The sequence below is a fragment of the Cynocephalus volans genome, chromosome 9 (assembly GCF_027409185.1).
Source record: "Cynocephalus volans isolate mCynVol1 chromosome 9, mCynVol1.pri, whole genome shotgun sequence".
NCBI lineage: Eukaryota > Metazoa > Chordata > Mammalia > Dermoptera > Cynocephalidae > Cynocephalus > Cynocephalus volans.
The window spans coordinates 45,961,875-45,975,362 of NC_084468.1; the positions used below are offsets into that span (position 1 = coordinate 45,961,875).

At 45.1% G+C, this 13,488-nt stretch overlaps 1 protein-coding gene across 4 annotated transcripts in view; it reads left to right on the plus strand.

Moving 5' to 3' along the window:
* The first annotated feature begins 1,200 nt into the window (after window positions 1-1,200).
* Window positions 1,201-13,488, plus strand: part of KIT (KIT proto-oncogene, receptor tyrosine kinase) — a 77,202-nt gene continuing 64,914 nt past the window's right edge. For all 4 annotated transcript variants that reach the window (XM_063108253.1, XM_063108256.1, XM_063108255.1 and 1 more), the window contains exon 1: window positions 1,201-1,264. In XM_063108253.1, coding sequence (XP_062964323.1) covers window positions 1,201-1,264 — 64 coding nt within the window. The remainder of the gene's footprint in view (window positions 1,265-13,488) is intronic.

Genomic DNA, 13,488 nt, shown 5'->3' on the forward strand with positions numbered 1-13,488 from the left:
TCCTTTCTATTAGCTTTGTGATCTTGGGCCACTTTTAGAACTAAAAAAATAAACATATCTGCTCTACCTACCTCACAAAGCTGTTACTGTGAGCATGAAATAACAGTCAGCCTGGGGAAGAACTATAAAGCCCTATACAGATAACTGTTATTACCTTCCATTCAAGGATCGCCACAGTGAGTAAATGGGTAACACACTTCCTAAGCAATGTAATCTGGCTTAAGAGAATCGTTTTACTTTTATTTTGTTCCTGGGACGTGCTAGGGCAGCTAAGAGGAACGCAGGGATCCCCAGCCCTGTAACTGTGATCTGATACAGAAGCGGAGAAACCGTACGGGGGGGGGGGGGGGAAGGCGCCCAGGGCTCCCAGAGCAAACTTTGCAAGGCACCCCTCCCCACCCCACCGCCCCAGTCTCTACCAAAGTCTCAGTAAGGGCTTGCTGGGCGGAGGCCACACCGACCAATAGAATCCAGCTGTGTTCTTACAGGTTACGGAGCAGGTGAAGAAACTGAGCATAAAGAATTACCTAACCCCCCGTTCAGCCTTTTACTGCGGTGCTAGGCGCCACGCTTGGTCCCCCTCGACTAACAGGAACGGAGAAGAATGTCGAGGTCCAATTTCCCAACCCCCCTCCCCCTCCCGTCCCCGCGCCACCTCCATCACTAGCGGCGTCCAGCCTGCTTCCTCCTCAGCGTGCGCTAGGGGTGGGCGGCCAACCTTTATTGTCTGGGGAGCACCTGCCAGGTGGCAGGCCCGTGCCCTGATGTGCGCGTGGTGCCCAGCTTCACACAGCGTGCGGGCAGCACCACCCTCGTCCGGGAGCCGCCTCGGGCGGGCAGACCGCATCACAGGGGAGGAGAGGTGGAGAGATGAAGGGGCTCGGGGGTCAAGAGCGGGCGGCGAGGGCCTGCGCGCCAGCCCCCTTGCCCTCCCAGCGGGCACAGCCCCCCGGGATGAGCACGTCGAAGGAGCTGGGGCCAGACGCCGCCGGGAGGGAGCGAGACCCAGGCGGGAGGGAGGGAGGGGAGGCGAGGAGGGGCGCGGAGGAGGGGCGTGGCCGGCGCGCAGGGGGAGGGCGCTGGGAGGAGGGGCAGCTGCTCGGCGCTCGCGGCTCTGGGGGCTCGGCTTTGCCGCGCTCGGTGCACTTGGGCGAGAGCTGGAACGTGGAACACAGCTCCGGTCCTAGCGCAGCCACCGCGATGAGAGGCGCTCGCGGCGCCTGGGATTTTCTCTGCGTGCTGCTCCTGCTCCGCGTCCAGACAGGTGGGACACTGCTGCGGCCACCCGGGCCGCGACCCTCCGGGGCAGCTTGTGCCCCGGAGGAGTGCGTCCGGAGAGGAGGCTGCGGGCCCTCCGTGTTCCAGCCTCCGGGAAGATTCGAGGCGGCCCCGGGACTGTCCTGCGCTCTGCCTCGCTCACCTGCGCGAGGGGCCCCCACTGCTGGTGGCGTTTGGCGCTGGGCCGGAGGTCGTCCGAGAACGGGGGCAGCGAGGGGGCTTAGGCGTGAGCGAGGCTCAGGCTGCGGGCGGCCGGGGGAGTTGGGGGTTGCTTTTGTGCGGACGGTACGCGGGAGGCAGAGGCGGGCGGCTCGGGGGTTCGCTCCGAGCGCGTTATGTCGCCGTGAGAGGAACGGTCACAGCTTCCTTTTGTTAAAAGTTGTGTGTGTGACCCGCGCACCCGAGGACCACCCCACAGGTTCTCGGCCGCGTCGAGGGCAAAGTTGGAGAGCCTTTTCTTTGCTCTGCGGCTTCTGCTTTCCAACCGCGGACGCTCTTTGTGCCCAGGGCTGGGGACAGACCCGCCGCCGCCTCAGCTTGCGGCGCCACCCGTGCAGACGAGTCGAAGGCTGCGGTGCTTCGCGTCCCTCTGGTTATCGTTTTGCGCGGGGAGCGTGCGGCTCTGGGGCGGGACCCCAGGAGCCTGGAGGTGGCGGCGACAGGGACAACTCGGGCACGGCGTATGAAAAGCAGCCGCTAGGTTGCAGACTTTTTTGCTTTCGTAAATCCCGAGCCGGAGGCTCGCCCCCTTTTGCCGCGGTGCTGTTTCATTCCTGCCACGCGCCCGGGAGCGGCTGGAGGCTGCGGTTGTCGCGTGCTCCGGGTAGGCAGGGACAGCGCGCTGGGACGTTGCGGTGACCGACCCCGGCGGCTTCTCCCACCCCGCCTGCCCAGCCTGGCGGGCTCTGGAAGCCCCTCGTTTCGGTGTCTGCGACTTGTAAACGCAGGTGCCCGTTTTCTTCGGCAATTTTGAGATTCGCGACACCTCCTCCCGCGTGATATTTGTACTTCAGGACTACCTAAGGTGGGGTGTGGGAGATGGAGTGGAACTTCCTTGCCAGTCTTACTTGGTTCCTCAAGCTGTTAGGAAAATCCAGCTATGTCCACGAGGGAACTTGTATCTTAAAGTGGAGGAGGATTTGCAGGCTTCTGGAGCCCCCAGTCAGATTCCTGCCTCCTCTTCCCTTTTTTCCAGGTGTCGCTGATGCGCCCTCTCGTGCGGGTCGCCTGGCTAACTCCTGAAGCCCTGCTCTCTCCCAGGTCTTTTTATTTTTTAGAAAAATCCTTTATGGTTACCTTGATGATGTAAGGATAGAAAGTGAGTCTCAACTGGAATCAAGCAGTCTTAGGGAAGCATTGCAATGAACTGTTGTGAGGCTCTGTTGGCTACCGGTCAGTTTCTCCAGAAAGTCTCAAGATGCCGCTTCCACCATCCAGGTCTTGTAAGGCATTGTGAGGGTTTTCCTGTGGGGGAAGAGAGCCCTTGCGTCTGGACCCCTGTGACGGAGGAGGGGTCACCAGTGAGTGTCAGGATTCCTTGGCGGGTTTGATCGCCTAGCTCAAAATGACACATTTCGTCTTTATGTTTTTGTGCCTTGGCCTTTTTATATTAGTTAAGGTACATGAACCAGACCTTTCTAGGAAGCTAGAAAGACAAATCATGACAATTATTTCCCTTTTTAAAAAATTTAACCTTCCTCATAATTAGCCTGCTCCATCCAATAGTTTTTTTGGCAAAGGAAATTTCAAGGTCTGTTTCCTGGGAGGCAGTGTGGTATAATGACAAAGGCTTGCTCAGCCCCTCCAATTTGGTCTCCTTTTCTCTGCCATTCATGGGCTGTGTGTCCTTGGGCAGGTCACTTAAATTCTGGGGAGTCCAGTTTCCTCAAAAGCACAATGAGGCATCTGCATATGAAGGATCCTTTGGGTCCACAATTCTCCTCCAGTGTTCTGAGCGTAGATACAGCACTCTCTCAGCTCTTTCCCTGATATCTTCCTGCTTTTTTGAAATTCCTCTGCCTGTGCTGGTCACAGGGACCACTTGGTGTACAGCTGCGTCCTACTGGTCTGCCCCTGGCTAAGTCAGAGAGCTGTGGTTTATGCCGCCTTCCCCTCAATTCCCACATGCTCCCCTACATTGTCCTTCGAGGGCTAGTTGGCCCCCATCCCTGCCCCCTCAGTATTTACAGCTCCTTTGCCCCACCTGCAAGGAATAGTGAATCATACCTTCCCCTTGTTCCTGTGTGTGTGAGGCTAGAGTCATTCTCAGCAGCTGGACACAAGGCATTCTGGATTATTATCCTCTGGAAATAAGACAATGGCTTTATAAAAGGATCCTAGACAACTCATTTATCCCTATTCTGGTCTTTCCTACTCATCCACACTTTTATTATGACTTTGTAAATCATGTATGCTGTGTGTTTACCACATGCTTTCTAATGTGCCTTAAATTTCAGATTACATGTGTGTTGTACATAGCTCTTGCTCTTTAATTGGAAACTGTGCCAAGCCCTGTGCTGGGTTTTTACTTGCTATTTCCAGTACTCTCAACAAGCCCAGGTGGTAATACTGTTACCACTCCTACTCTTTTACAACTGAAGGAACTAGATAAGTCACTTGCTCAAAATAATCAGTGGTGAAGCCTAAGGTCAGCTCCATATCCCAAACTCTATCCATTTACACGACTCACCAGAATCTGTAGTAAAGACTCATTGAAATACATTCAGTGAGTGGTTACTTTGTGCCAGGCATTGTTGGAGGTTCTGGGAATACAGGACAGGCAATGTCACCGTCTTCTCAATTTTGGTGGAAAAGACCTAGAATTGCCTGTCTTATGATGTTTGAGTTAGAGTGTTCTCAACTTCAGGGAAGAATTTGCTTAGTGAGGATTCATTAAATTATAGCTTGGAGGAGGAAGGGTGTAGGTATTTGACCCTGTGATATTGAGGGCTTTAGGTATTAGCTGCTCCATTCCAGTTAGGGTCCCTCAGAAATGAAGATGAGCTATCTCTAAAATGATGATGGAAGTCAGTTGAAATCCATCCCCCACTCCAAAAAATAAAAATGAAAATGGCCTTAGCCTTGTATACTTGTGCATACTTGTGAAAGAGAAAACCCCCAGCGATGGCTGGTACCACTGGCTGTTTACCCTGGATGAGTGTGGTGAGATATAGTGACAATTTTCCACTCATAGCCTTCCTTCTCCCAAAAGAAATTCTCATCAGAAATGTGCCAAGTATTTATGGGCTTCCCTTGGATCACATTTATGTACAGATGTTGTTGTGCTGATGAATTTTGCTGCTGTTGTTGACAGTCAGTAGAAGTTACCCTTAGGATTTTGACTCATTTCCTCAAGTCTCCTCCAGCTGATTAAAGGACACAAGGAAATGAGCTGTGGTGTCCTGAGCTCAGTTCTCTGAGCTGAACTGCTTAAAGGTAGTGGTCAAGGCTGTGGCAGCGTTTTCTCCAGAAGGAGTTTAGCTTAAAAGCTGGCAGGCTAGGATTTGGGAAGTGCTTTATTTTGCTGCATTCATGTATGGCAACTTTAAGAAGGTGGGATTAAATGACATTTGCAGGAATCCAAATATGCAAAGTTTCATATGCAGTTTCAGCAATTTGAATTGATATTTTCACAGCTCTAAGTCCAGAGTGAGGAAGGCTTGGAAGAGAGTAAGCAGAGGTAAAAGTTTCAATTGAGGGCAAATCCAGTGTAAATCTTCACTGAAAGAAGAGAGGACTTGTAAGTCTGGTGTAGCATCTCTTGATTTCTGACATTTTTGGTCATGATCATGCAGTTCATCTTTTGACTTAAGTCTTTATAAGTGAAGAGCAGTTGTAAGCTGGTAGCCTGTGGACATGTTTTGTTTGGCTCACATGATGCTTTTTAGAAAACACTGAGGCAATATTTAAACATCTACAGAACTTATATTAAGATCTCGATGGGCTGGCCGTGGCTTACTTGGGAGAGTGTGGTGCTGTTAACACCAAGGCCACGGGTTTGGATCCCTATACAGGGATGGCCGATTAGCTCACTTGGGAGAGCATGGTGTTGCCAACACTAAGTCAAGGGTTAAGATCCCCTTACCAGTCATCTTTTTAAAAAAATCTCGATTTTTCTCTCCTCTTGAGGAATTGAAGACCCTGCTGCCTGGTGCCTTGAGATAGGACCAGTGTTCTTTAGGTTGTGTTAGGCTCTGCGCTCTTTACTACCAGCCCTTAGGCATTTTACATTGGGCCCTGGTGAGTGCAGGTGGGACCAGGCAGGTGACAAGTAGAAGGAGCATAGGCAGGACACCGTATGCTAGTCTGATGGCTCCATGGCTGACAGCTCCATCAGCCTTGGAGCAAGTTGTTTAATCTTTCTGAGCTTCAGTTTTGCCACTTACTAGCTGTTTAACTTTGGACAAATTACTTAACGTCTCTGTGTCAGTAAATGTGTTGCTACTTATAAAGCTTTTAGAATAGTGTCTCATCGTATGTTCTCAATACATGTTAGCCATAAGTACTATCTGTAAAATAGGAATTATTATTATCCCTAAAATGAGAATAATGCTTATTCTTAATAAAGTGCCCTGAAGATTAGAAAGAGATTCTTGGGAAAGTGCTTGGCACAGGCTCTGGGACAGGATAGGCATCTAATAGCTGAGCGAACTCCTCCAGTATGTAGAATTTGACTATTCCTCTGTTATAATCTTTGCACATTGGTAACAATAAGTACTAACTTGACAGCTTTTAAAATGAAAGAAACCTTTAATTTTTATGTTGAGTTTTATATAGCTTTTGGTATAATAGATAGGAATCACTGGTCTTAGAGATTGAATGGATCTTGGACTTTTTTTTTCCCCCCAGAAAAAACCGAGACGTATCAGATTTCTCTAACAGAAACATTTGTACCTGATAATTTTCCCATTCATCTTATGCTTTAACCTTCATGCTTACATTTTGGTCATGACACACTTTTGTTAGTTATCTTCCAACGCATTCTTTTCTGACAGCTAGGCTTTCGACATTTTTTGCAAAATTTAAGCTGCAAGCTAAATTATTATTCAGGGCATGTGTCAGAGTTAAGAGCTTGGGCTCTGAAATTGACAAGCCGAATTTTTATCCCAGTTCAGCCACTTGCCAGCCGTGTGATCTGGGACTGGACCATTTACCCTCTCTCTGAGCTTCTTTTCCTCATCTGTGAAATGGGAATGATGGCATTAGGCTCCTACAAGGATTAAGTGAGACTCCCCACGTAACATGCCCTTTACAGAGGAACTGTGCGGACTCCACTATCAGGCTCATTTTCTTGTGTACTTCTTTCATCTTTGCCTCTTAGGAAAAATTTGGTAATCATGTAAAACCAGATTATATAGTGTGTGTTTTTTTTAAATTTTATTAAGATGAAGTGTGTACATTTCATGTCTAGTTTTTTAAGAAGTCCACGGCTAGTGGTAATGCTTACTTCTCTCCCTGATTCTTTGTTTACTTTTATTCTTAGCTTACTTTCCACCAAAGGGGACATAGATTCTGAATAAAAGTTTAGGTGGGGTGGAGGGAAGTCTGTAAATGGCCATTTTCTCTGAGTGAATAAGTGAGTGTACCTCACCTAGGATCCATGGACTCTATTACCTTATAAGTGGCTTTGAAAACTGCTTAAGAGTGAGGACCTTCTCCTTGACTTCTTTCTCTAGGTGTTCAGGAACCCAACTGAACTTGTCCATTGCCCCAGGCTAGACACGCAGCAGCACTCAGTAAATATCGGTTTAACATTTGTTCTCCAGCACTTACACTATGCTTTGAACATGATAAATGCTCAGTAAACATTTTGGATTCAGTTTAACAAAGGTTTATCAATCCCTATGCCTTGGTACTTCTAGGGACTACAGATTATTATAGGCTGGGGGTGGCAAGAGCCAAGCCACTGATTCAAAGTAGAATTTGTTGTCATGAGTACAAAGTGCTCCGGGCAGGATTTTAAAGCAGAGGAGTTTAAGTCTTGCTGTGCAGGTGATGGAGATCAGGGATCCTAAAAGTGTCCATGAAATAATATTTGAGATTGATTTCTGCACATTAAAGTGGGAGGGTAGAGTGTCTGTAGTTGAGGCTTCAATGGAAAAGGCTACAGAAACATGGAGCAAGACATTAAAGACCTTATTTGGTGATCATCAAATCTTTCGATTGGTATGATGGTTGGGGGTAGGGAATTGGAGGGGAAGAGATTGGAAAGATACACTTCTCTGCTTAGCATCCAGGAGCATTGGAGAGGAAAGGTATATTTAGTGTTGAGTTCAGTACAGATTATGAAGAAGGCTTTGAAGTCAAGGCTAAGATGGACTTGACCCAGGAGTGGCCCTCCAGGCTTTGCCTGCTAGTCCACAGCTACCTGCTCCACCATTCTGTCCAGTTAAGCACACTTCCTAACCCACTCCGAAGTCTGAGGAAGCAGGATGTCAAGTCCTCCAAATGTGGACACCCCCTTGTTGTGGGTGGCCAAGACTGAGGGAGGGTGTGTTTTAGTAAAGTACACATCACATAAATTTGCCATCTTAACCATTTTTAAGTGTATAGTACAGTAGTGTTAAGTACATTCACACTACTGTGCACCCACATCTCCAGAACACTTTTCATCTTGCAAAACTGAAACTCTGTACCCATTAAACAACAATTCCCCATTCCCTTCTGCTCCCAGCACCTGGCAACCACCATGCTACTTTCTGTCTCTGAATTTGACTATTCTAGGTACCTGTTATAAGTGGAAGCATACAGTGTTTGTCTTTTTGTGACTGGCTTATTTCACTTAGCATAATGTCCTCAAGCTTCATCCATGTTGTAGCATAGGTCAGAATTTCCTTCCTTTTTAAGGCTGAATAATATTCCATTGTACGTATATACCACATTTATTTATCCATTCATCCATCAATGGACATTTGGGTCGCTTCTGCCTTTTGGCTATTGTGAACAATGCTGCTATGAGCATTGGTGAACAAGCATCTAAGGGGGAGGGGGCTTAGAGGGTGCTCTTTGGGATGGTTAATCTCATGGCTGAGAGCTATATGTTGGTAGAGAGCTGAGCAGAAGGATAATCAGTCAGACTGTTTAGATCATCTCTGCATACAGGGATAGAGGGCCTGGGTATTAGGTTAGGGTACATGCTCTGGAAAGAAGGCACAGCGCTTAAGTGACATGACTATGTGTCAGGCACTGATGAGATCGGGAGGAAGGAGAACAGGAGTTATCCTGGGTGTAACTGGGAGCAATGGCGGGTACAGTATTATGGAATTAATGGAAATAAAGCCAAGAGGATGATTAGCCTGTTGGAGGGAAGGAATATGATATTGGGCTCTGATGTGTTTGTTCATTGATTATTTACAGGCTACATTTTTTTGAAACTCAGTTTTACAGACATGATGGTAGATGTAAATGAAATTCTTAGGGTCAGGTCCACGTTTAAGAAATAAAACTAAACCCCAAAGTTGCAGAACATGGCTCTGTAATATTGTGGTAGGATTTGGGGATTATAAAGAATTGTGTGTTAACTGTGTACCAGTCATATAATGAAAAGTGATTTAATTATATTTCTTTTATAATTTCATGTAATGAAATATAATTTAATTATATTTCTTTTTTCATGAAAGAAATAGATAGTGGTGAGATAATCCTATTATTTCTTCTCTGCATTTAGGCCATTTTTCAGGTATGCTTTCTGTTTTCCTCAGAGAATAATAGAATGGACATTTTGAATGTAGAGGACAGAGTTGATGAAAGCTTTGGGAAATAGGCCCTGTGAAAGCAACTTAAAGAAATTGGATTTATTAAGCCTGGAGAAGATAAGGTGAGGGAAGGCTTAGTGAATGACAGTCTTCAAATATTTGTAGTGTGTGAGTAAAGAATGGGATGAAAGTGAGAGTAGTTTAAATTGCCCTGGAAAGAAATTGAGATTTTTTTTCAGGGAAAATTCTTTAATTGGAAGGGTTGGAAAAGACTTTATTGCATTACCAGAGCCTAGCTATGGGGTCTTCGCTGGAGGTATGAGGAAAGCCCAATACTTGTCATTTTGAAATGGTAGGTCCTGCCCAACTCCATTGGTTTGATGACCCTTTAAGGGCCTGTCTGAAATCCTTTCTAAATAATTTGGAAATGGTGAAAATAACCAGCCGTTTTTCTTTTCTCACTGCCATGGCTGTGGGGTAAAGTGTTTTCTTATAAATGCTGAGTAGACTCTAATGTGATTGATTCACTACTGTCTTCACAATTTTGGCTATACTGAAAACAGCCGGTGAAGAACCCACAGCCTAAGAATGGGTTATTAATCTGTTGGGGGTAGGGGGATCTAACCACAGAAAAAATTGTGCAGTGTGGTAGCTTAAACTGAGTGTCACAACAAGAAAAAAATAAAAGGAAGTTGGAGGTCTAGAGAAATCCAGAATCCATCATTTAGCCCTAACCTAAGAGTGATTGTACTCGGTGATCACCCAAAGCCACACCTAGACTGACCGGTTTGCCCTTTTTCCTCGATTACTCAAGGATGAATGGTTCACTCTGTGGTTTGCCCACCACTCCGATTTCCCTTCCCGTCTGTTCATTCCCTTTGGTCATTTCATGGTCATGGCTCAATGGCATGTTTTAGATCAGCCCGCTTCCGATGGGGGAAGGTGATAGAAACAAAGTTGCAGTTCAGCAGCTTCTAGCTGATAACATCATTTTACCTGTCATGTGGAAATGTGTGAGGATGTCTAAGATGGAATACCTGCCTTTAAGGAGGCTAGAATCTATAGGAAGGTAAATAAATGTGGGAAGGTAGACACTAATGTAACATGATTTATAATAAGAGTTTAAACAAAAGTTCTGGTCATATTCGTTACCATTGGGTGGAGGCCATAGGCATCACTTCTTGAGTTGGATGGCTGATTCAAAGGAAGATATGGGACCTGAATTAAATCTTGAAGAGTGGGACAGGATTTGGTCAAGATGTGAACATCAAAAGTGAAGGGTGAGAGTTGACCAAAGGCTCTCACAGAATCTCTGCAGAGACTAGTGGAAGGTGAGATGGGATACTTTTGAGGGCACTTGGATTTTTACTCTTCTATAATTGAAGTATTTCCTACACTGCCATATGTGATGAGGTTTTTGTAAATGTAATCTGGTCAAGTACATGCTTGGTCAGAGAAATAACTTTAGAAAATGGAAAAGTTTGGATCTCAATTTTGCATGTGTTACCTTTGTTGTATGTACAGTGCAAATCCAGTACTGATACGTACTTTGAGTTATTTTTAAGTGTAAGGCTAATTACCCTCCCCAACCTTCCTACACTTTACCCCCAACCCTCAGCCAGGATTATGGATTTTGTGGGCTCAACATCTGATAGTGGCAGTAGATAATCTTTGATTTTTTGTGTATTAACAGACTTTAAATATTTAGTCAAATGATGAACTTGGTATGTAACAGACTATATAAATCTTGCTTATGTCAATTCATTCATTAAAGCAAAAACAACAACAAGCAAACCCCCAAACCTTGCTTAAGGGTCCTTTGTGGCTTGGGACATCTTCAGATTTTTCCCGGGATTCCCCAGTCCTGCATTAGAAGGCAGTTAGGCACTGGTGTTTGTGGTGGGCAGAATTCTGTCACTTAGGGAAAAGGTGAGACTGATGGTACTTGCTAGTGAATGCCTTGTTCTTGACTTAGTGGGGAAAAAAAAAAGAAAAGGAAAAAGAGGAGAAATCTTACTTCTTTTCTTGTATCTTTAAGCTGTTTAATGAGGCAAAATATCTCAACTTCTTTGAGATTACCCCACGTGACTCAGATGATTTCAAATGGTGTTAGAAAATTCTTGAAAACAATCTGGGACTCCCAGTAATTTATATATAATAGCCTATGTTGACTCTTAAGCAGAGGAATTGCTTGAAAGAGTTAGAACAAAGGAGGGTATTATGACAAAGAACTTTGGAAATTAGTGTCCCTTTTCATTGGAAGGAAGTATTTATTGAAAGGGATCCAATGTAGATACTGGCTTCTGGGGAAAATATTTTCTGGAGATTTTAGAAGTGTGAAAGGTGGCTGGTGACACTGGCTATTACTCTACTTGGCTTGTGTATGCTTAAAAAGAAAGCAAGACTATGTCTAAAAAACCTTGAATTCTATTTGGAAAGACTGGAATAAAGGCAGTACAGGTACTTTTAAAGTGATACAATTTTTAGCTTGTAAAATATTTTAAGTGCATTTCCATCCTAATTTTTACAATTAGATTTCCTTTTTAATGGCCAATGTTGAGAGAATGTACCTTGGAAAGATTTTCAGTGTAAGAAATGGGCAATATTGAATTGGCTGGTAAAACACTTCATGGACTGGTTTTAAAGATTTTCATATTTGTTAAATTAAACCAGGATTCTTAATCTAAAATGCGTCATTAGATTAGCCAATGAAAATGCTAAATTGTAATGTTTAAATGTTTTTCTGTTTATTTTATGATAGTCTGTATATTTACTGCAGGGAAATAAATAAGTTTTTAGCTGAACTAAAATGCATCACTTTGATAAAAAAGAACCCCCTCTTCCTGCTTTTTAAAATAAACTAGCATATGCAGAAGGGTTTGTAGGTTTTTTTAGGAGATCTGAAAGTGTTGCCTAATTTACATTCCAACATTTTTAAGGGATATTATTTTAAATGATCATCTTAGTTTCAGAACCACTGTCTTCCATAGAGGCTGGCCAAGTGAGTGGATGCCTGCAGGTAAGGAGAGTCCAGTGCAGGGTGTGGTGAGTTCCTCTCTCCAAATTCAACACCTGGAACAGCAGCTGTGCTTAAGATTACAGCTTCATTGTGTTGGTCTCCTCTGGTATCTTTTAAATTGACTGTATACCAGGAACGCATAGATTTATTCACAAACAATTATTGAAGAAGTGTTGGGTGGAGGTATAGCAGGGAACACACCAGGCAAAAATCTTTGTCTTTTGGGGGCTTATGTTCTAGTGACTTCTTTTTCTCCCTAGACCTTAGGTTCAAGAGTCCAGAAAGGGAGTAGGGAGAGGGACAGGAAAGAAAGAAAAGAAAGTTGAAGATCTCTCATAGAATGCAGTTTAATTTAGATTTATTTTTATTTTGAATTATGGTCAATTAAGGAAGAAAGTGGCGAAAGGAAAGGTAATCAGAGTCAGAGAGGACTGGATTATGGAGAAGAGGAGGATCAGAGAAGGCAGCCAGAATAGAAAAAGGAGATTGACTTCGGGGTGGGGATACACAGGGGTAAGAGCTGAGTGCCTGGAAGCTTTTTGAGGTGCTTGTCATTACTTGCCACTTGTCCGGCCCTGGGGAGGGCTGCGCATTAGCTGATGTCCATTTTTTCACTGCTGCAATCTCTCTAACTTCAGGGCAGTGGGCTTCTTTCTTTCTTTTTTTTTTTTTTTAAAAGATGACCGGTAAGGAGATCTTAATCCTTGACTTGGTGTTGTCAGCACCACGCTCACCCAGTGAGCTAACCGGCCATCCGTATATGGGATCCGAACCCGTGGCCTTGATGTCATCAACACCACACTCTCCCGAGTGAGCCATGGGCCGGCCCGAGGGCAGTGGGCTTCTACATTCAACTGGTGTTCATGGTGAAGGATTTACCGAAGGGTTGAATAAGTGTGTGAAATACTGGGGAGCACAGACTGGTGTCCTCACTTTCAGGACTTTCGCAGCCTTTAATTTGCCAAGGAACTATTTTTTTCCGGAACCTGCCAGAATGCTCTCCTACAGCCGAGAGAGATGTTTCAGGAGTTCAGGCTATATGCTCTCCACTCTCTCCAAAAACTGGAGGTTCTGCACCTGCTTTTAAAATTCTTTCATCTTTCTCTTGTTAAAGTCTGGTGAACTTTGGTTTTAATAATAACTGTGTTACACTGATGGCACTTAGCATTTGACAAAGTGCCATTTAGCCACTGTCAGCCCTACTGTGCACTGAGTTTCAACTCTCCTGTTACTGTAGTTGGCCTGGGTGAGGTGCAAGGAGAGAGATGATATCAGGTGACTTCGTCTGACTTTGTGCATTTTAGTATTGGGTGGCCTTTCAGAGATCCTTGAAATAATGAGCTCTCAAGTTTCAAATGAACTCCTCAAAATGAGAATTGACACTGGTTGAAGTACTCTGGTCTCGAAAGTTCCTTCCTTCTCTGTCAATTCTTGGGCACTAAAGTAGGACTCTTGCTGCCTATGTCACTGTTATTAGTTCTGGTCCTCAGGAAGGAA